Raw genomic sequence first — 24567 nt, 5'->3', positions numbered from 1 at the left:
CCCTGCCAGCTGCCATCTTGACTCCCTCTCCACTGATCTTTATTTTGTTTAACTTTTAAAAAAACAGCTCTTTGTTTCATTGATCTGTCCCATGGTCTTTTAAACCTCTACTTTTTCTGCTCTGATCTTTGTTATTTCCTTCTTTTAACTTTGTCTTCATTTGTTGTTGTTTTCAGTTCCTTGAGGTGTAAGTTTACGTTGGTTGAGGTTTTTCTTATTTCTTGATATAGTTATTTATCACTATCAACTTCCCTCTTAGAATTGCTTTTGCTGCTTCCAGAAAGTTTTGGTATGTTGTATTTCCATTTTCATTTGTCTCAAGGCATTTTTTGATTTCTTGTTTGACATATTGGTTGTTCAGAAGCATATTGTTTAATCTCTACATATTTTGTTTTTTTCCAATTTTCTTGTAATTGATTTCTAGTTTCATATCATGTGATGAAAAAAGATGCTTGAGATGATTTTATTCTTTTTGCAATTCTTATGACTCATTTAGTGACCCAACATATGAACCATCCAGGGGAATGTTTCATGTGTGCTAGAGAAGAATGTATATTCTGTTGTTTTTGGATAGAATGTTCACTGAATGTCTGTTAAGTCCATCTGGTCTAACATGTAATTTAAGGCCAATGTTTCCTTATTAATTTTTTTGTTTGGATAATCTATACATTGCTGAAAGTGGAATATTAAAGTTTCCTATTATTATTGTACTAGAGGCCCGGTGCATGAAAATTTGTGCACTCAGGGGAGTGGGGGGGGTGGTCTCTCAGCCAGGCCTGCGCCCTTTCACAGTCCTGGGTCCCTTGGGGGATGTCTGCCTGCCGGCTTAGGCCCGCTTCCCGCAGTCAGACATCCCTCTTGCAGTCCGGGAGACCTTGCTCCTTACTGCCTGCCTGCTCACTGCTCCTTACAGCTCGCTGCTCCTTAGTGCTGCCTTGGAGGTGGGAGAGGCTCCTGCCACCAATGCTGCACTCGCTGACTGGCACTTCCCCTGTGGGAGCACACTGACCACCAGGGGGCAGCTCCTGCATTGAGCGTCTGCCCCCTGTTGGTCAGTGCGCATCATAGCGACCAGTCATTCTGCCATTTGGTCGATTTGCATATTACCTTTTAATTATATAGGATTGCTGTGTATTTCTGACTTTAGGTTTGTCCCTATTTGCTTTGCATATTTATGAGCATAAATATTTATAATATTACATTTTCTTATTGGATTTACTCCATTATAATCAATCATATAATGACTTTCTTTGTCCTATTACAGTCTTTGTGGTAAAGTTTGTTTTGTCTGATATAAGTATAGTTATCCCAGCCTTCGGTTGGTTTCCATTTGCATATAATACTTTTTTTCATTCTTCACCTTTAGTTTTTGTGTCCTTACATCTGAACTGAGTCTCCTAGACAGCATATAGATGGGTCTTTAAAAAATTAATTACTAAGCCATTTTGTGTCTTTTGATTGAAGAATTTAGTTCACTTACCTTTAAAGTAATTATTGATAAGTATGTAATTACTGCCATTTTGTTAATTGTCTCCTGGCTGTTTTATAATTCCTTTGTTGTTTTGTTCTTCTTTTGCTCTCTTCCTTTGTGATCTAATTAATCTATGGTTGTATGCTTACATTTCTTTTTTTTTAATCTTGTGTATCTACTATAGGTGTGTATTGTTTTTTGTGTGTGGTTACCATGAGGTTTATATAAAACAACTTATGTCTGTTTTGAAGTTGATAATGACTTAACTTTGAACACATTTTAACACCACATTTTTATTCACTCCCACTCACTTTATATTTTTGATGTCAAAATTTGCAATATTTTATTTTGTGTATCCCTTAACTAATTATTGTATTTATTTTGATTCCTTTTAACTTTTTCTCCTTCACACTAGCTTTGTAAGTGATTCTCTTTTAGTCTTCAACTTTTGACATGTTACATTTTAATGTATCTTGGTGTAGGCCTCTTGGTTCATCTGTTTTGGAACTCTCTGGGTTTCCTGCATCTGGATATCTGTTTTCTTGCCCAGGTTAGGGAAATTTTCATCTATTATTACTTTGAAAATGTTTTCTGCCCATTTTCTCTTCTCCTTTTGGGACCTCTATAATGTGAGTATATGTTGGTCCACTTGATGTCCTCTGAATCCTTTAAGCTATTTTTACTGTTGCACATTTTTTTCTTTTTGTTCCTCTAATTGGATGAGTTCCTCTCCACTATGAGTTTGCTGTTCCTTCTGCTTCATCAGTTCACTGTTGAAACCCTCTATTGCATTTTTCATGTCAGTTATTGTACTCTTCGTCTCTGTGACATCTATTTGGTGGTGTCACTTTGTTGGAATTTTCACTTTGCTCATGTATTTTTCTCCAAGCTCCTTGAGCATCTTTAAGGCTGCTATTTTGAACTCTTTATCAGTTAAATCATTTATCTCCCTTTCATTAAGGTCTTAGGTTTTTATCTTCTTTTGTATGGAGTGGATTCCTTTATTCATTTTTCCTTGATACTCAGTATGTTTCTATTAGGTAAAATACTCACTTCTCTCAGTCTTGAAAGAGTGGCCTCATGTAGGAGATGAACCATATTATTCAGCCCTGTCCAGGCTGTTGGTTGCCTCTCAAACCTTTGTCATTGTCCAAATAGTCTATTTTATTCTGAGTTGCTCTCAATAGTTGCAGGTGTGCCAAGACCTGTCAATGTCCCAGTGGATAGGACCTCAGTCAGCATCTAGATTCAGGTTGATTGGGAGCCAGACTCTTGGACAGCAGTTTCTAAAGTATGGGAATGTGCCTCTTTGAGGGGAATACTGGGAGAAGGGTGTTTCTGTCTTCTTCCTCCATACCGAGCCTTGGGGTTATAGCCAGTAAAGGGCTGTTTGTTGGCTTTCGTCTATCAGTGGTTCTCAACCTCCCTAATGCCGCAACCCTTTAATACAGTTCCTCATGTTGTGACCCCCAACCATAAAATTATTTTCGTTGCTACTTCATAACTGTAATTTTGCTACTGTTATGAATCGTAATGTAAATATCTGATATGCAGGATGTATCTTCATTGTTACAAATTGAACATAATTAAAGCATAGTGATTGATCACAAAAACAATATGTAATTATATATGTGTTTTCCGATGGTCTTAGGCGACCCCTGTGAAAGGGTCGTTTGACCCCCAAAGGGGTCGCGACCCACAGGTTGAGAACCGCTGTGTTAAAAGTGTTTGGGCCTGTTGCCAAGAGATTCAAAGAGTGTTGCCTCGAGGGAGATTCTCATTGCTGAGTTTGAAAGTGGCAAGGGATGCGGGTGGTCGGAGGAGTGAGTGACTCCTAGCGACAGACTTAGTGAGACTCCTGTTCTACATCAGTGAGGAACTGAGTTCAGTCATAACAACTTAAGCTACGAAGAGGATCTTGAGCTCCAGACGTGAACAATTTAGTAGATACATTGATTTTAGCCTTTTAAGACCCTGAGCAGACAATCTAGACATATTGTTCCTGAAATTCTAACCTAGAGGCCTGTGAGCTAAGAAATGAGTATTGTTTTAAGCCTTGGTTTGCACTAATTTGTTACAGCAGCAATAGAAAACCAAAACAACTGAATATTTTGCTTCACAAAATTGCAACTATGATTTGTTAAATATTTATTGATGTTAAATCCACATTACACCAGCACAACAACCCAAAAATAGTATGATAGTACTATTTTTTTATAAATACAACATAAAAGATGGCAAAATAATGCTACTTAATCCCAAACCCAGAAAATTAGCAAAAAAGTCACATTCAGAAAAATTTGGCAAATAAGATATGACATAAGTCATAGTACTACAATATAGGTAGGTCCATGAGGGACTTTGTATGGTATCTTAAATTCCATATTAGTAATGCATAAGTGTGGCCAAAGAAGCTTGCACCACTGCATAGAACATCTGCCACCCAGTGCTCAAGCCTGTTAATCATTTCAACCTGGTTGGTTGGTGTTCTTACAAAGAAGTAGAAAGCTGTACATGTGAAGCAGTAATATGAAATATATGGGGTGGTACACAGATATAAAATTACTTTAAAAAATACTATGTATTGAATTGAGTAACTGAGCTTAGAGAGTTCAACATTTTTATTATAAATAATGAAAGATATACGTGTTTTGCATAAGGAATACAGTGTTTTCTTTTCATAGCAAAGTACCATTAAAGCCTCATGTTTTATAAAATTAGGCCAAATTGTTGTTTCTTCTTTTTAAAAATTTATTGGTTCCGACTTAAAACCATCAAGTCTGGTCAGAATCATCTCAGTCTAGCTGATGCAGAGTCATGTGCATTTAAAAGTCAGTCTTTGCTGAGACGCCTTTACAAACTCCTCAGAACGTGGCACCTTCTTAAAGCACGGTTTCATGTGAGCAGGGATGTGAACTGGTATTTTCCATTCACCATGTCTTGGTGCCATTGAAAAAAATACATTATGGCACAGACCTGTTTTTGTCTCTCCTAAGTCTCCATTTCCTTCAAGTTGACTAGATGCTACAGGCAATGTCTCTCTTACACCAATCTTGCAGTCTCAGTCCGTTGTCAACTTGCTCTAAACATCTAAAATCATCAACTACTACACAAACTCAGACACACTAAATTTCCATAGCACAGGTGCTCCAACTTCCAGCTGGCCCTAGATTCCCTGACTTGTGAATGGCTGTGTTTTTTCACCTACATGTGAGATTAATTTTCAAGAAAATCAAAGAAAAGCCTGGCCTTTAACATGTCTCCTGCCCTTCTACTTTTATCTAAATGAACACAAAGTAGTAAGTATGTTGGTAGCCTTTTCCTTCGTTCTTCTCCTTACTTCTCTCAAACCCCTGTTTCCTCCAAATTCTGTATGCCTTGGTTATTTGGGTAGTTTGGATGCCTTTCCTGGAATGGACTGTAATATATTTCTGCTCTATTCAGAATACTTTATATTATTTATATTTAAATTAGCCATTTAATATGGTTTGTAAATAAGCTTTCTACCTAGGTAGCATGAAAGGAAATAAAACACATAAAAAATGTCAAGAACTAAGGTGTTACCCTTATTAGAAAACACTTGACAGTATTATATTTAAGGCAAGTAATTCCCTCCTTATGATTTAATATAAAACAGTTTGCAAAGACAAGGCATTAACTTGGATTTCTTTCCTCTTCCTTTTCCATCCTTACATATTGCACTTGGTTCACTGTAGCTGTCTGGATACACTGCCACTTTAGAATCATTTTAGTATTTTTATGGTACAAATGCCTCATGTTACGCATTGCACACTATCATGTTGTGTAGCACCTAAAGCTAGTGTTTAAAGGCTCGTTGATAATACGAATTGTGGTTACCTTTAGCATTTCAGACCACTTTAATCACAGCAATTCAAAAGTTTTCCTGTGCAATGTGTACATTTCTATCAGCATCACCTACTTAAACTCTAAGTTTGGTATATCAAGTAAAAAAAATATTTTGGTTTCTTTTATTTCTTATAGTCAAAGGTATGGTTTTGCCTTTTACATAGTGACAAAGGCATATGCTGGTCAAGGCAGGGTGTTTCAGTGTTTCAGCTTTAAGAAGAATGTCGGATTACAGGTCCTCACTCTCCACCAGGCCGGCATTCAGTGTCAGGTGAGATGGGCTGGCTTCAGGCTGGAACGCTGCTTTGATGTCTAGTCCCTGGTCCGAAAGTGCTGCATAGCGACTGGCTGAGGGGCGTACTTTTTTTGGCTTGGTGCTCTGTGGCTGCTGATGCCACTGGGCTACAAAAAAACAAAACAAAAACAGGCTCTTTTAACCATGATTACTGGAAAGCCCTTAGATGTTTCAAGTAAATACATGTCTTTGACATACTCCAGGCACATGTTCCTTATGAAGACTGGACACACTGATAGTAGAAATCCTAAAATTTAAGGATAGTTTTGCATTTTACTCATATGTTGCTGAGTTACTGTCTATACAGGGTATTGGGACTATAACAGCTGGATAATAAAGACCAAGTGTAGTTTATTTTTATTTGAAAATAAATATTTGCTACAGCACAGGGAATCCTTTGAGATAGTCTCTAAGTTTCCTAATTCACCTCCCTCCTCTTTTTTAATTTTCAGAGTTCATAATGTATAATTAGAGTAGTTTGGTGTTCTGGATGGATCTTTTAACAGTGATCAATAGAAAGGAATTAGGCAGTCGGGAAAGTTGAGGTTACTCATTTTCTGAAAAACCTCATGAAATTATTTCTCATTTAAGAAGAGATAAGTTCTTAAATTTTTCTAGTGGTTTTCTCTATGTCAATAGATCACATTATGCTATTGTACTAGTTTGTAAACTCAATAAACATGATTTTATTTAAATTTAGGATGCATAATCACAAATCTGTTGTTCAGCTGCTTAAGATATATTAATGAGAAAAGCACTAAGCCACAAAAGTATGCATTCCAGGATCAATGGTACACACACTCAGAGTGCAGACACTGTGATAGGATTATAATATAAAGAAATGTTAAAAAAAAAAAGGCAGTCATTTGCAAAACACAGTAACAAGCGTCATGTGAAAAACATGTGGTTATGCCTTTGCCTACGGTTAACGCCTAAGGTATGCTTGGGTAAGGAAGCCACAACTGACTAGCCAACATGCATAGTTTGCTAATAATGCAAAGTTTCTGCATGATACTTGGGTATTTTTCCTCCTGGTGTAGTTCACTATTAATGTCGAGAGACTATAAATAGAAAGAGAAAGAACAATATGAAATTTTTGGCAGAAAAAACACTAGTTTATAAGATTAAATAGCAGTAATGTGATTTGCTGTGCAGACGCCTGACTTTCCTAACGTAATGGATAAATGCAATAAGGTGGAGCGCACTCACTGTAGACGTCCAGCCTGGCCGTGCAGGACACAATCCCAGCCTCATTCTTAGCCGACACGGTGTACCACCCGGCGTCGTCTTTTGTGGCTCCCTGAATGAGCAGGCAGATGTAGCCATGATTGTCCTGGTGCATGCTGAAGAGAAGGATAAGGCCATTAGGGTTTGAAATTTGTAAAAAGTGGCTGTGAACACGAAGCATCATTTTTAATTAGGTCATTAGAAACAGAATAGTGTGAGCAGGCGATAATAGGGTCATACTTATTCTGGAGAGGCTGCCAGCCCCATTAAAGTTAATGGGAGAGAAGAGCAGACGTCAAGAGGTTGAATAAATCTGCACACTTAATTTCTAGTTAAGGATCTGCCTTTACCAAAGCACTGAATAGTTTCTATCACCATTGCAGCAAATGAATTCATCTTTTCTTTTAGGTATAAAGATAAACACAAAAAAATCACCATGAGATTAAATTAGAATGTGCTTCATCACATACCATTATAGCTTCTTTCTAAAGGCTTGATCACACATTAGAGAGTGATTTTTGTTTTTGATGTCATCAGTAGCATGACTCGCACAGATTTACGTGCTATGTGAGCCGTGTTTCCTACGTATCATTAGGATTAGATTAATTCGTCCTGTAGTCTCACCTCACTCGGTCAGTGCTGTGAGTGAGTGATTCATTTTCTTTCTTCCAAAATATCTGAGGTGGTGGCACTCCTGAAACACGGCATTCCAGTCTCACTGGGTACCCGTCAGCAACGCCGGTGTTCTGCAGCTTCTCGATAAACACGGGGGGTTTGTGTGCCTCTTTAGCTGAGAAAACACGACATAAATGATCTATCAGTGATAGATGAAAGGAGCACAATGAAGAATTCAGAAGCTTTTTGAAATATTCCTTAAACGGATCTTTTATGATACTATTTGTCACTTCAGAGGTGGCACGGTGCTAGTCCTCTCTCCAAATTATTCTTTCACCAAGAAAGGTTACTATGCTTCCTTCCACTCATTTGTTTCCTCAATGAATTCAAGCCTGACAGGCCCACACAGTCCACTGGCCATCTGCTCCACAGAATGCCTGACAGACTGTGAGAGACTCCTAGGTCATTGCCAGCAGCTGGGATGGCTTCACTGCTAATTATGTGACTACCCAGGCCCAGCCTTTACCAACCACTGCCACCTAGTGGTGCTGAGGAGGACACGTGTATCTAGGAATTTGATCCACTTTAATTCCTCTCCCTGCTATCTGAAATGTTTGCTATGAAGATTCTGAAACTTTTAAGTGATGGCTTAAGTGAGAAGTACTGTAGGATTGAAAAGGGGAAACATAAAGTTGAGAGGCATTTTCACCTAACTTTGGCAGCTTTAACTAGTTACCTATAAATTACAGATTCCAATTTGTATTTGAAGGGCTATAAAAAGACCTTGAAGGAAGGAAGCCATATAAAAGGATAACTTCATTAGTCTGAAAATTCAGAACTGTTAAAAGCACTCTAATATCACCATCCAATGGGAAATTGTTTTCTTGGATCTGATGTAGAAACAATTTGAGAAAATAAGGTTTAGTTTTATTTCCTTCTGAGCTACCAATAATGAATTTGAGGATACATGTCTTTCTTCACCATATTCTACCTTCTGGAGTGATAAATATATCAAAGCAAAGCTAAGGGAAAAACAGGTGAAGATGATAAACATTCTACCTGAAATTTTCAAATACCCAATACTATCTAAAAAAATATTTTTTATTGATCAGCCATCTCCTATATGCCCCCTACTGGGATCAAGCCTGCAACCTGGGCATGTGCCCTGACAGGGAATTGAGCCATGACCTCCTGGTTCATAGGTCAACGCTCAACCACTGAGCGACACCGGCTGAAGTAGAGGGTAGTATTTTTATTGGACTTTACATGGTTACTTGACCTAGGCTATTTTGGTGAAGTAGGAACAGACTCCACTTAGTATTCTTTCTGGGCCCAGTTTTGAAAAGAGCATAAAATGTATAAAAAATGTCTTAATGTCATAGCAGCTCACCATTAAGAGTAGCAGTTACCATTGCAGAGCATTGCTATGGAGGGTATTGGTGATGCAGAGCTTCACAGATTTAATCTTTATAAAACATGTGAGGCATCATGTTCCCCATTTTTCATATGGAGAAATGAAGTGGCAGAGTTGTTATATATTTGCCCAAGGACACAGCTAGTAAGCGAGAGCTGGGATATGACGTCAGAGACTTTGCTTCCAATGACTATGCGCTGCCATGTTCTAGCGGAGATGTCTCTTGGACCTCAAGGGTCAGTCCTGAGGACAGGCAGCACATTTAACAGGAGAACCCAAAGGGTGTAGTCTGATGAGGGAGAGTTAGAGGAATGAGGGAAGTCAATCCTAGTGCGTAGTATACTGAATATTGTACACAGAATTGTAAAGCATGGCTAACACACAGCACCATAGTCCACATATTGACTGCTACTCTATTTCTTCAAAGAATTCAGTGGCTCTCGGTGTGTGGAAGAGCACTAGGAGTCAACAGACCTTTTGAGACTGGCCCCTAGCTGACTAATGGGACCCGGGAAGTCACTTAATCTCTCTAGTTTCCACATCCCTAAAGCTAGGATGAACATTTGCCCTAATTATCTCATAGGGCTGTTGTAAGGACTAATTGAGATAATGTATATGAGGAATAAACATTGTTGCTTTTTTTTTTTTTTACAAGAAGAGATATCAGAATCTTATGTTCAACTCCTAAGGATGGTATAAACCTTTCCATAAATATACAGTCCTTATCTAAGGGTAAGACTTCATATAACAATACTTTTACAAAGTTTACCAAACAGTATAATCAATTAAAAGGCAATTCTGAGTTTAATGTGACTATAATATTTGGGGGTAATGAAATGTTTAAAATTTTGGACTTTGAAATTGGTATCTGTTACTTTAAAAGCTGAGTCTATCTTCAGAACTTCATGCATAAGCAAATCCTTATACAGCAAGTTTGGTTCTTGGAGCCCATGCTGCTGCTTACTGCCCTTTTCGTAGATAACACTGAGGGCCAACACATACACACGAGTTGGATGACCCAGAAAAGCCCAAATCCCTTTCTCTCTTGTCCAGGCTAGTGGGAGAAGGAAAAAATAAATAATAATGGCTACACTGAAAAAAAATTAGTTTCTGATTTGCTAAGCCTTACAACATGCCCTAATTGGCTATTTTGATGATACAATCTATTTTTCAGCAGTTTGAATTATTCTCCATATTGGTTACTGATGTAGAATTAGTTCACATTTCCAAATGTGATGGTCACTGGAGAGAGGAAGGATTCGCAGCTGAGCCTACCTGCAACCACAAGCTCCAGGCTGAACGAGTTCTGTCCTGCTCGGTTAGTGGCTATACACGTGTAGATGCCGGCATCTCGCGATGTGACAGGCTCTATGATCAGAGAGTGCACCCCGTTCTCACGTACGAGCATCTTGTGAGCACTGTCGGGGCGGACTGGCTTTCCATCTAGTTGCCAGCTTAGATCTGGGGTTGGTAACCCACTGACCTAAACCAGAAAGAAAATGCATATAAATTTCTCTGATATTCAAACAATGAAATCAAGAGCTAAGAAACCATAATAAATTCCTCCCTTGGTAGTACAAAAGATGGCTTTTAGTACCAGCTCAGGTTCTTTTTTGCTTAAAACCTTTCAGTGGCTCCCTAAGCACTCGTGCGCTCACTTTTAAACATTTGTTATAGAGCAGCCTAGAGAAATGGGGACTTAAAAAAACTTCTGTCATCGTCTTACCTCACCAGGGGTTATAAAGACTACTGGATGATGTCAGCGTAGGGCCCTGAGCTCTTTGACAAAAAGATGCCCCACCATAATAACTGTAACAAATACTCAGCTGGCATTTATACACTATGAAGCTTCTCATCAAAGAGTTGTCATAGCTGTGCAGATGGTGGTGCATCCATCAGCAAATAGGGCTATTACTATTATTTGATAATCCTTGAAACTAACAAGAACAAAACAAAATTACCCAGAAAGCCATATCAACAAATTAGCATCACAATGGAAACATCATAAAATCTTGAGACCATGACAGCTGTGTAGATCAGAGATCAGACAAGAGCACATTTAATTGCTAATCACAAGTTGTGCTGTGAAAGGTATGGATGGCTGCCATCTGTCAACTCTTCACAGCCTTGCCTATGAATGGGGAGAAAAGCACCCCTAAGGAAGGCCTTTCTACCCAGCCCACATTTACTAGTGGGGAGTTACATACAGAAAGATGTCCGCTGGACTGCAAAACAATTTTTTTGAAGGGCCAGCTCTGCCAAAATCAGCCAGAGAATTCATAACTTCTCTTCCTGCTGTGTGATACTCATTTATACCACCTAAAAGATGCCTCCCCCACATGTCACATAGGTCTAGAGAATTTAAAGGACAAATATTAAGTACATTTAAATTACTGGTCAAAGGGATGCAGAGATTTGGAAGCAAACAGCAGTAGTTAGGCCGCATGGCTTCTGAGAGGGTCACGCTCTTATGTTCTCCCATCTGTCCACCCCCTACCCCCAGCTCTCCACATACACTGCGTTCCCTGTCGAAGGCCATTGGAAGTGGACTGTAGAAAGAGGGAGTGGATACTTGTGGTCAGGTTCCGGGCCTTTCCCAAGTGTAGAAATAAAGTGGCTCTGCTGTTCCCACTGTTCTAGTTAGACCCCAGACAAGCAGGACCGTGCACTGCCGAGGCTATCGTGTGCTTACGAGGAGAGAAGCCTAAAGCACTGTGTACTCTCAGCCCACCTCATTCACCATGCACCTGTGCCAGTGGGCAGAGTATAAGGCAAAGAGAAAATGCTGGATTCTACTACCCCTTTTCTAACCCCAACTTTCTTGGTTGCATAAGTAAAGAAAGCCTCATCTCAGGAATTGAAGGTGATTATAATCAGGTCATAATTTAAATAGATCTTTTTAATCTTTTTATATGTTTCTAAAAGATCTAATTTTTGTACAAAGTGCTTTTCTAGGAGATAGTGGCACATGGGAAAGCTTAAATATATTGATTTACTTTTTGTAAAAACAAACTGCCCATATCCTTTAAATCTATATTTGTGCTTTGCAATCTCAAAGAGAACCAGCAGAGGGAGCCTAAACAATGGTTCAAAACCTTATCCACGCTGCTTAATCATCACTGGTACTTTTTCATTTCATTTTTCCAGCTTCCTTGCATTATTATAGTGTCACTGGATTTTAAGAACTTGTTTATAACTAAAGATGTTAACCATTTCTCATGCATTGCAAATGATATACCATGTTTTTTGTTACTATTTTACTCTGCTGTTTTACTTTTTGGTTGTATCAAACTTGTGCATTAAATATAATCATATTCTGTTTTAAAATAAAAACCTTATCCATATTTAAGAGCTAAATTTTAAATCAATAAGTAATGGGGAAAACAAACAAAAAGTTTTCCAGAGCAGTTTTTAAACATTTTTGCCTTAAGCTCTTTTGAGAAATGGATGAAAGCTTTATCACGCACACTTGTGCAATTTCAGAGTTCACACATGCAATAAAACCTGGCCTCCCAGAGTTCAGAAGCCCCGCTGTAAAATGGGTGAAAGAAGGCTGTCACTCTCATTTCTCTTAGAAATGACATATGACTGATGAATACATGTATTATTTCAACAAAATGAGAAAGGATAAAACCTCCCAGGGGCTTTCTAGAATTTTGTAAATGGGGCCCTAGGGAACGAACATATTTACTGAATGTTTAAAAGTGAAGGAAAAGAATGATTCAAAACAGTATATACATATCCTGTATATTTCACTGCTTTTTCTTTCTCTTAAGCTGAAACACATATTAAAGATGTCTATCTTACATAACTTTCCCAAAAGAAACTAAAGAGAAACGGCAATGAGGGGAGAAGGGAGATGATCGATTTATAGACAATAGAAAACTCTTACTTTGCAGTCCATTCTGCAGAGTTTTCCTTCTTGCACAGTCAGGTTCCCAGGAGCCTGCAAGAAGTGAGGTCTGAAGAACCGCTCCTGGATGGGTTCATTTTCATCTCCACTGTCCCTGGATCTAGAACGAGGCCTTCGAACAGGATAAATGGTAGACAGTAGTTATTTCCAGGCTCTTAGTCATCTGTTGTTTTTCTTTAAAAATAATACATGGGGTAATAATATAATACCCTTGCCTGATTTCTACCCCCAAGGTTTACATATAAAAACGTCAGCAAAGCAAAATCTTGTTTCATTTAGAAATTTTTTTATAAATTTAACAATCTGCTAATTGCACATCTTACACAGTCTGCTCTCCTAATCTTAAAGCTAGTATAAATCATTAAAAGGGAAATTGGAGAAAATGGGATATTTTATATTAATGTTTTTACCTAAATAAATACTTTGAAAGCTGTATGAGAAATAGCAGTAGCTGTTGCTCATTTATTTATCACTGATTCTTTTTCAACAGAAATTACTGTAACTTTATGATTTTAAATGTATGGAAAATTAAGTTTATTATTTTATAAAAATTTAATATCTTTAGAATCAAAATTCCTTCTCATATTAGCCAGGAAAACAAATTGCAGTTTAAGGCAGGTTTTCTTTTATATCGGATATCCATGTACTAAAGACATTTTTTTTTTAACTTTCAAATAATGTGCAAATCTCCCAGATCTTGTGCTTCTGTGTATGTTGCCAGAGGCATCTTTAAGAGCAATACAATTTTAAAGTAAGGGCAGGGAAGACTTAAGGAGAGCAAGATGTTGAATGCAAATTCTGCCTGTAATCCTTAGAAAGTAAGTTTAAAAACACTTCACTAGAAAAAGTAAGAGTGGAACAAATGGAAGATTGGTATAATAGGCTAATGATTATCAGCTTTTTAATAGTTTACTCTCTACAAATACAGATGTAATTTTTGAACAGAGTGCTTTTCTAGGAGACAGTGGTACATGGGAAAGCTTAGATATATTGAAGACCATAAGAAAAGCAGAAGAAAATAATACAAGAGAATGGATATGCTACTAGATATGTGTGTGTGCAGCCATAGATACAGGCCTAGGATCCTGTGACAGATGTTGCCAGAAACAAGTTAGATTTGCACATGCTTAGGTGCCTGAGTTGGCCTTTTCAAATGTTGCACAAAGGGCTCTGTGGGTCCAATCACATGAGGCCTTATAGACACACCATTTGTTTGGTGCTTACTCAGTTCTTCCTGGTGCCTTCTATGAGCCTAATTTAGTATTTGTTCTTTTCATCAGGGTGTTTGCATCTGTGGCCTCTAGTTTACTGTCATGCTCCGTCTATAAAATATCTAAATAGGAACCATGACGACAGACTGGTTCACTTATCATATTTTTTTCTAAGTGCAAATGTGTTACTAAGAAGTAATATCCTTTCCCCAGCCCTGCCCATCAGCATCCTTACATAAACTCAGGGCTACTAGGGATGGAAAGCACGCACTATTGTTAGCAGATATCTGTTGAGCATTTAAAATATGAAAAATATTTCCTATAAGGTTATGGTCTAAAATAAACTGTTTTAAACGAAGTATCTGAAAAATGAATTCTCACAAGCCAGCTGGTTTTAAGAAACCTTAGTGGCAGTAGTTGATAATGGTCAATCCATACAGCTCTTGGTTTTGAACATTTGTGTAGCATTTACTGGTATTTTCGTGTCATGTAAAGACGCTGAGTTTTGATCTCCTCAAACTAGTGATGGTGTATCTGAGCAGGCTTAGCACACTTTAGTAAATGTTTGCTTCCTTCCTCTTTCTGAATTGCAAAGTAGCATAGTCAAGGTGCCATAACTGTATACACTTTAAGGTTATATTCACATTCTGTCTTCAACTATGTGACTTTTATGGTCACCATAATTCTAAGAGTGTTGAACTTACAGTAATAAATTAATAGTGACACGTAGGGAAAGGAACATCTGAAATACCTTCTGACATGAGGAAGGCCCGAGGGAGAGCGGGGACTGCGACCTCTCTGGTTGACAGCCTGTACCATTAGCCGTCCAGTACAACTGACGCGGCCCTGTTGGAGACATCGGGAGAAGAAGTTAGTTGCTATGCAAAATAACTAACGTCCATTCTCCTATTCTCCATAGCAAATCAATGTGCCATGCTAGTAATGACACCGCCCCCTCTCAGAAATGTACTTTCCCTGGGTTCAGTAAGCTTTACTGTTTTATCTGGGATGGTATTTAAAATGACAGCCTCACCGGATTAACTGTGATCTGCTAAGGTCTCCCTAACACATGAAGCTGAGCTGTAAAATACAGCAGCAGGACATCACCGTCCTGTAATGATTCCACTTTCACAGTCAAATAGCTAATTTTGAAATCAAACTACATGATTTTAGTTTTCTGTTAGATCTTCTCAGTAATATATTTAATAAACATTAGTAGTATCCCTTCCCTAAACCACATATTAAAAGAGATGGCGGCATGACAACATGAGCATTATGAAGTAAGTATGCACAGGGATGACAAGGAGAGCATGAATATGGGATGCCATGTTTGCATGAAATGAACATGTTTGAGATTTAAAGACCGGAAGCAAGTTAAGTACCTAAAATGTGTGGGTCATAAGGGCCTATCTAATGAAAAGCTACATTTTATCTCTGAAATTCGGCAACTGAAAATTTGATAAATGCTGTCATATGGATAGACAAAAGTAATATTTACAAGACCCAGATGACATGAATAAATCACCTACTGTTACTCTGGCTTTTTGTTTTAGCCCTTTCTCCTAAATTTTCCCTCACTATTACAAGCAGAATAGCAAACTAGATGATTTTTCCCCTCCACCGTCTCAGCTCCCAGGAGAATGAGCAGATGTACTTATAAGTTCAGATAATGGCCAAAAGGGAACAGCAAGGAAGGAAAAATGAGAAGCCAATTTATCATGGATTAGACGAGGGAATTCTATCTCAAGGTTGAAGAGTAGCCCTCATGTGCCTTTATAGTCAAAATTTACCATTGACTCCTATTTTCATTCCAAGTTGCCAATGCAGACAGGTTGCAGAAGCAAGAGGTGCTCTGTATGGTCTGAAAAACTGCTTTCCGAGTTCTCCCTGAGAGTGGGCTGGGATGAGGGCAAGGACGCTGGTAGAGGGAACACAGGAAAGAACCCATAGCAGGGTGCAGGGAGCGGCAGGGACCCAGGTAGTGGGGTCTCCAGATCTTCCCAGAGCTAGGACTTCTCGAGGGCCATTACCATCAGAAAAGGCAGAGGGGTGTAATAAGGACAAGAGGAATGTAATAGACAGGAGAAGAATCAGGAATTGCCAAATAGAATGAGGTGGTCATATGAAGCACTCTCAAGTAGTCTTTATACCATTAGATATGTAAATTCCTCTAGCACTCACAATATTTGCTGTCAAGGTCACAGTTAAAACATGACTTTTCCTGAAAATTTCCAGGGAGACATGAAGCATAACATTATCAAGAGGAATTATGTCTAACTTAGATTAATTGTAGCTGAAGTTCAGGCTGCATCATATAAATTCTCGTGTGCTGAGTTCTTGGCAAACACTTGATTCCCTAAGCTACCTTGAAATCTGAAAATTAATTTCATCTAACCCTTCCAAATCTATACCAGCCGTAGAAATCTAGATGTGACTTGCTTAGAAGACACCCATTATAAATTACCCGTCTGATGCAACCTGGTAGGTACTTTAACAAATGAACATGTAAGAGCCATGATTCTTTTTGGAGCCTGAGGACACAAATGCCTTACACAAATACCTTAAACTGTACTGACATATGGGATATGACTTCCTTATTGTTTGTTTTGCTGCTTACAAATAATTTTAATTTGGATAGATTAAGATAAATTTGCATAATCTGGATAGATTTTCTTCCTTGTGGTTTAAAACCCAGAGGATCCACAAAGGAAGTTAATATTAACTAATCATTTATATAAGTTAGAAAAAAAAATCCTTTAGCCTGGATTTGAGTCTTGGCTTTCTTAAAACTTTGAGCAAATCACTGATTTTATTTAAGCCTTTGTTTCTTCTGTAAAAACTGGGGTCTGGCTCATAAGGATCTTGTAAAGATTAATGATATAACCGAAGATGATACTGTAAATATCAAATGGTACAGTAATCCACCAGGAATACATTCCAAGACCCCCTATGGATAGTACCAAACTATGTATACTGTGTTTTTTCCCCTATACATATACCTTTGATAAAGTTTAATTTATAAATTAGGGATAGTAAGAGGTTAACAACAATGCAACAGTTATAACAATATACTGTAATAAAAGTTATATGAATGTAGTCTCTCAGAATATCTTGTACTTTATGTACAGTGTGAATATGCTGGACAAAGGGATGATTCATGTCCCGGTGGGGCAGAGTGGGACATCACACTACTCAGTGTGCAACTGTTAGCTTATGAATTATTTCTGAAATTTCCCACTTAATATTTTTGGACCACAGTAACTGAAACTGTGGATAAAGGGGACTACTGTACCTGACGTCATAAATTATCATTATTAAATTCACTATTGCAGTATTGTGTCACTAAGGGCCTGAGACATTATATGTGCAGGGACAAGGTGATTTTTAGGGTCCCAGCAGCTTGGCTGACTCCAATCTAATTTCCCAAGTGGATGTACTTTAAGGTATGCTCTTACCTCCTTTTTTTGGATTCTTTCAAATACCTCTTTTAACCAATGCCTCCCCTGCCCCTCAGTGCTCTTAATGCTGGGATGAGCCCCAGGCATCTTTAGTTAATCCCTCATGGGTTCTTATGAAGATTAAATGAGTTAATAGGTATAAAATACTTGGTACTGTGTTTTACATACTCAATGCTCTAAATGTTGACTATAGCTATAATAATAACAACCAGATGGATATGAAGCATCCCTTAGAATTGTTTTGTTAAGTACAATGTTTTCTCCATGTAATGGAGTTTTGTCCCTCTCTCTGTCTCCTCCCCCCCCCCCCCCCAATTAGGATGTAATTTACTCCAAAGGGGAAAAAAAATGCTCTTATTACAGGGGACAGAATATGTGGAGAGGAGATCAACCTTTTTAACTTTTGCTGGTGTTTTAAAAGTGCCAAGCACACAGGAAGATTCAGGTGTTGGTTTCTGGGAGGGCTGCGTTTGAGGTAGGAGATGAAAGAAAGATGCCTTACTTCACTTTTGCCATTTGATGATGCTTAGGGTAAGCTCTGCCTCCTGTCCTCTCAAAAAAATAAATAGGGTGAACAGGATGGCATCCTACTCTAAACATTACACAGTTCTACAGTGTTTTCATTGCTACCTCTTAGAACCATATACATAACTACTGCCACAGATATTTCCCAAATTTAAGAAAAGGGAATGTCACCTTTTTACTCCTACGTCATTCTTCACTTCTGAACATAAAGGAGAAAGGTATGGTCTTGAGGGGGCAGACTTAGTAGTTTGATAATACAGTATTGGTTAACTACAGGGTGGGCCAAATGTAGGTTTACAGTTGTGAGTACATAAAACAGTTTACTGTATTATTATTTATTAATCATTGTATTATTTTCTATATGAACAACTGTAAGCCTTATTTTGCCACCACCCTGTATATTACTAAATCAATAAATGACCAGGAACATTTAACAAACATCCAAACTAACAAGATGTGTAATTTTAACATTTGAAAGAAAAAAAAAATCCAGAATTCAGTGAAGCACTTTTGAAAAGATGCCTCTAGTGTGCACAATTGAAAGTGCAGGTTTTTAAGTCTGAACGTTTTACTTATGAAGATTGATCATACAACATTAGCATTAGGTAATTTTAATCATACCAATGTGCCAGTTAATGCTGGTAATCATCATAATTAGAAGGCTCTGCTGCACATTAATGCTACTACATTTGCTGTTAACTTTTCATTTCTTTCTGCTTTATTAACACATCTATACTATTAATAGAGGAATATGCAAATTGTCAGGGACGCCATCACAGTAACAGTAACAACTGAATAGCAGGCTGCGTGGGGCGACTAGGCCGGCAGGTGGGTTAGTGAGGGAGGACCAAACGACTGAACACCAGGCTGGCAGGGGGAGCAGTTAGGGGTGATGTCCCTGGGACCGGGCCTAAACCGGCAGTCAGACATCCCCCGAGGGTCCCGGATTGGAGAGGGTGCAGGCTGGGCTGAGGGAACACCCCCCCCCCCTGCACGAATTTTGTTCACCGGGCCTCTAGTGAAGTAATAATGGAAGTGAATATTTAAAGTGAAGATTAAAACGAGTCAAGCAAACTTATAATGCTAAAACAAAACACAATTAACAAACTATCTTTTAAAATTTAACTCAGCTGTGTGTTCCTTTTCTATTTCAAACAAATCCACAGTTTAAAGGCACAGTATAAGTAATAAGTTTGAATTCTTAAAGGGATTCTGTATTAAAACATCCAGCTTGTAAAGACTGTTTGATGCCTCATGCAAGGCCAATTATTTATATAATATGCAAATAACATTTATATTTCCTTGCTTGTGAAATGTAACTTGTGGCACACAGATCTTCATAAAAGCTTGCCACTTGTATACATAATGCAATTTGAGGAAACATCAAACTGCAAAACAGCCATTCCAAAATCCAAGTGCGATGCAGAGTAACCTAGCAACACAACAAAACAAAGTAAAACATTCGTGTTTAGATTTAGCTGTGTCTTATATACAGGATTACTGTCTAAAGTAAATTGTATTTGTGATCCTCATTTTGGCATTATGCTTGGTGCAACACTGCACAATCACTCATCATTTCACTTAACTATGGGATCGTTTGGCCTCTTAGGAATTGCCTGAGCGGCACACATCGCGTATGATACAGAGTCTAGTGTATGGTTAGGGCTGCACAGTTTGGATGTAGTCAGCAATACCTAATGTAGTTCTTATTCCCCAAAGATTAACCCTGGTGGAAAAATATTCTGCTGTACTTGAGTGTTTTCCTCTTTCTTTGGTTCTCACCCTTTCTCTCATCATTTCCCACTGCTCAGGAAAACTCTGCCGTCTGTGTTCCATTATGAGCCAGTTTTTCCACTCCAGCCTTTTCCTCTCTCCCTTGGTCATTTCATACCATGTAGGCTACAGTGTGCCAGGAAGAATAGGTGTCGTTGTCTCCCTTTCAAACCCAAATACTTTAAAAATGTTAAACAATTTCAGATAACCACAGGGCATCAAGGAAATAGAGAGTCAACCTCAGTTTTCTGTTGACTACATATATGCTTTTGGGATTAATATGTATCTCGAAAAATTTAGGTTTTTCTTTTGAATTTTTTTCAGTGCTGACTGTCATGCTTCTTTTAAATCATGGTTTAATTCACAAATTATAAGAATGGCAAAATACTTTAGTATACAATAACAGATGTTATAAAGTTGAGATTATGACACTGTTAAACATTTCTATTAGAGTATTCCTAAAGCAACAAATAACTATGCCAAGGGTTAGGTAGAAAAATGGTCTGCCACTTGTCATGGTTTAAATACTTAGGCTTTGGCCCTAACCAGTTTGGCTTAGTGGATAGAGCGCCGGCCTGCAGACCAAAGGGTTCCGGGTTCGATTCTGGTCAAGGGCACACACCTTGGTTGCAGGCTCCTGCCTGGCTCGGGCCCTGGTCAGGGCTTGTGCAGGAGGCAACCAATGGTTGTGTTTCTCTCTGTCTTTCACTCTCCCTAAAAATCAATGGAAAAATATCCTCGATGAGGACTAACAAAAAATACTTACGCTTTATTTTTCTAATGGTAGTGAAGTTAAACAATTTCTAGGTGACAACTCACAAAACCTACATCTGTCATATTTAGACATATCTGCCTCTGAAGAGCCCAAGAGGAGTTGGCAACATACTCAGAAACTTGGCACAGCGACTACTACCAAGTGCTATAAATATTCTCTCACAACGATTTCAATTTTAGGCATAAATGCCCACCTTTAGCATTTCCTCAGATTGCCTTCCTGAGTTTCCCCTCCTATGCCTGCCTTTGGTCATTTAGATAGAAAAAGAGATTTTTAGCCCCACCCTTTTAATTAGAATAATGGTCCAATCCACTAACCTGGGGATTCTAGATATTAGGAACTGCTCTGGTGGCTGACCACTGGGGCTTTTTGACTCTTGCTCCCTGAGAGCAGTCATATTACTATTTGCTTAATCACAGGAGAATTGGGATGTTCTGTGAGAAGGGCTGGGCTTGTGGCTACCTGAGGTAAATGGGTCCACTTCTTTCTTTGTCTTCTCATCAAAGGGGAGTCGAGTCAAAGCACCAGTGAGGGTTCAGTGGGGCTCCTCCTGGACCAGGTAGAGCGGCAGAGCTCTCTGCAGCCTAAATGAGGGCAGCGAGGCTCTCTTTGGTGCCTTCTCTTGGTCCTGAGTGTGCTGGGAGCAGAGAGCAGCTGCTGTCTTCATGTGTGGCCCCTGTCAGCTGTGCTGTGGGCGTGGCCCCGCGCTAGCTCAGGGCTCCCTCCACCGAAGCCCACAGCTGTGGCAGAGCCATGTCTGCTGCCTTACTCCTTTCCCATGGGGGTGGTAAAAAGGAAAAGCCAGGAGGTCAGAAGACCACACATCAGCAACATTTTGGGTAGAAATTCTATCCCAAACTGACTTGCTTACTCTCTAATGGTATTGTGGGAGCAGGGCACCTAGAAACAGACAGACTGACCCTTTATATCCTGGTTCCTCAGGCTTCTTCCACCTCTTTGGGCTGCTTCTCTAAGACAGGGTTAATGGTGTCTTTGAATTAAAATAATGACAATAACTAGCATTTATTGAAAGTGAAATATGTGCCAGGTAAACTGCGTGCTTTACATATATTATTGAAACCAATCTACACTAATAAAAGAGAAAGATGCAAATTGACCGCACCTTCGCTATGCCACTACCCAATCAGGAGTGAGTATGCAAATTACCCCAACAAAGATGGCAGGTTAATTTGCATACACAGGCACCGGGGGCGGGGCAGGATGCTTGCGTCATCGCCATGGTGATGACGCAGGCGTTCCGCACCACCCCAGCTGCTCGGGGCCTCTGGGCAGCGTGGGAAGGTGGCTCCGGGCCGGAGCGAAAGCAGTGCCAGCAATCAGGGGAAGGAAGGCCCATTCTTACACGAATCTTCATGCATCAGGCCTCTAGTCTATATATATAAAAGCCTAAATGACCGAACCGGTCGCTATGATGTGCACTGACCACCAGGGGGCAGACGCTCAATGCAGGAGCTGTCCCCGATGGTCAGTGCACTCCCACAGCGGGAGCACTGCTCAGCTGACTGATGGGCGCCAGAGGCCGGGCTCACGGCTGGCAAGCACAGTTGCAGTGGCGCGAGCCTCTCCCCCTTCCGCAGCAGTGCTACTGAATGACGGGAGTGGCGGGGCAGGATTAGTGGTAGTGACATGGTGCCCGGCCTGGGCTTGGGCTCCTCCCTGGCTGCCTGCCGCTTCGCACACTACTACATCCCTTGGGGGATGTTCGGCCCAAACTGATCCCTGTAGGGATCGGTCCGAAACCAGCAGTCCAACATCCCCCAAGGGTCCCGGATTGCCAGAGGGCGCAGGCTAGGCTGAGAGGCCCCACCAGTGCACGAATCTGTGCACTGGGCCTCTAGTATTATTATAATTTCATAGAAGAGGAACAGAGAGGTTAAGTGACTTGCTGAAGGTCACACAGGTCAGGAGTGGCAGAGCTAGAACTCCAACTCAGGTCTGGTTGCTGCTAAAGTTTTGTGCTTTTAACCTTTGAACTATACAGCCTCTAGGCTTTTCAGTACCTTCTTTTGGTTTTTATCCCTTCCTCCTTTTCTTTGTTTCCAAGGGGAATTAATCTTTAGCAGCCCTCTTTTATCTAGTGACCCATCATAGTTCAAATGCTCAGAGGCCCTTGAGGCGGGGCTGCTGTCTTCATCTCTGCACACTTTCACAGGCACTGCACAGGGAGGCCTTCCCCTTTACAACTTTTTTACATGTGAAAATTCATTAGTGTAATTTGAAGAAGACGAGAAGTAGACTCATAATCAGAGTTTTAAACTGCTTACTCCAGTAACAGCTTAACACATTTGCCAGGGAAACATGCCTGGAAATCCATAGCAGGATCCCAGTACTGTTTAAGTTTAAGGGACACAGTTAATTCTGTCTCCTTAATATATCCCAGTCTTCCTAGGGGAAAGAGGAATAAAGAACCCAACAGAAAGAAACATTTTAGATTTTTGTTGAGTTCTCCACTTTTAAGTAGGCAGAGAACTAAAAATTGAAATTTGTTAATAGTCAAGGAAACATACTGAAAATACAGTAAGAAAAAAAAAGTAGGTTCCACTTTTGTTCCCTCAAATACACTACAATCGGCCCGAGTTTACACGTTTCCCGCACTCCACCGCAAATCTATATGAACCGAGTTAAAGACGGCTCCCGCGGAGTACGCGCAATTCACGCGAGCCGACTTAACTCGTTTCCCCCACTCCAAGTGTTAAGTAGGCAGAGAACTAAAAATTGAAATTTGTTAATAGTCAAGGAAACATACTGAAAATATAGTAAGAAAAAAAAAGTAGGTTCCACTTTTGTTCCCTCAAATACACCAAAAATGAACACAAATAAACATTAACATGTAACTTTTCAGTGAAGGTTGTGATTTTGACTATTTTTCAAGGTGATGGCCATGTAGTCATTGATTGAAACATTAGCACCTTGAGAAAGTGCACTAATGTGGAAACTGTCCTCTGTCACTGAAGAGTTTGCTGTACTCTGTCACAACCTAATTGGTAGATGATTTGAGGTTCATTCTAATCTTAGTATTACCTTAGAAATATATCTTTATACAACAACGTGATATTAGGATAGGAGGACACTGAATGAACTTACACATTTGTAAAAGTTGCTAAAATTATCTATCATTTTCTGACACTTAATATTTCCTTAAAAAGAAATATGGTATGACTGGAATGTTAAAAAATGATTTTAGAACAACCTCTTGAAAACTGTTAACTTTAGCTTCCTTTTTTTTTTCTTAAAAAAAGGCATTATTTACATGACTTCTGCTGACTTTGTAAAAATATCCCATCACACAGTGAGTTCTAATGTACAAAGTAACTTCTTAATAATTTTTGTGTCCCCAGCATAGTGCCTAAAATATATAAGATATTCAATAAAAAAGAATTTGCCGTTTTGGAATGATAACATGATACCCAGGTAGCCGCCTATTAAATTCTAAGCAATTGATTTTTTGGTCCTAAAACAAGAGAAAACAATTGGATGGAAACAAACAAAAAATCCTGAATGCTATAGTAGTCCCCCCTTACCTGCAGGAGATCCCTTCCAAGACCCCCAGTGGATACCAGAAACCATGGTTAATACCAATGCTGTGTATACTATGCTTTTCCTCTACATCAGTGGTTCTCAACCTTCCTAATGCCGCGACCCTTTAATACAGTTCCTCATGTTGTGGTGACCCCCATCCATAAAATTATTTTTGTTGCTACTTCATAACTGTAATTTTGCTACTGTTATGAATCGTAATGTAAATATCTGATATGCAGGCTGTATTTTCATTGTTACAAATTGAACATAATTAAAGCATAGTGATTAATCACAAAAACAATATGTAATTATATATGTTTTCCGATGGTCTTAGGCGACCCCTGTGAAAGGGTCGTTTGACCCCCAAAGGGGTCGCTACCCACAGGTTGAGAACCGCTGCTCTACATGCACACCTATGATCACATTTAATTTGTAAATTAGGTACAGTAAGCAATTAGCGACAATAATAGAATAATTTTATAA

At 39.2% G+C, this 24567-nt stretch overlaps 1 protein-coding gene across 5 annotated transcripts in view; it reads right to left on the bottom strand.

Annotated features, from left to right (window-relative positions):
- Positions 1-3595: 3595 nt before the first annotated feature.
- Positions 3596-24567, bottom strand: part of PALLD (palladin, cytoskeletal associated protein) — a 383511-nt gene continuing 362539 nt past the window's right edge. For 3 of the 5 annotated variants that reach the window (XM_014456605.2, XM_006081881.3, XM_014456614.2), the window contains 6 exons: positions 14765-14859; positions 12782-12914; positions 10165-10372; positions 7485-7650; positions 6843-6976; positions 3596-5740 (listed from right to left, as the gene is read on the bottom strand). In XM_014456605.2, the coding sequence (XP_014312091.1) occupies positions 5568-5740; positions 6843-6976; positions 7485-7650; positions 10165-10372; positions 12782-12914; positions 14765-14859 (909 nt within the window). In that variant the 3' untranslated portion in view covers positions 3596-5567. Of the gene's footprint in view, positions 5741-6648; positions 6695-6842; positions 6977-7484; positions 7651-10164; positions 10373-12781; positions 12915-14764; positions 14860-24567 lie in introns of all 5 variants that reach the window. The other 2 variants (XM_006081879.2, XM_006081880.2) reach the window with 1 other exon arrangement.

Source organism: Myotis lucifugus, unplaced genomic scaffold (assembly GCF_000147115.1).
Source record: "Myotis lucifugus unplaced genomic scaffold, Myoluc2.0 scaffold_1, whole genome shotgun sequence".
In the NCBI taxonomy this organism is placed as follows: Eukaryota; Metazoa; Chordata; class Mammalia; order Chiroptera; family Vespertilionidae; genus Myotis; species Myotis lucifugus.
This window is presented reverse-complemented; position numbering and strand designations above follow the sequence as displayed.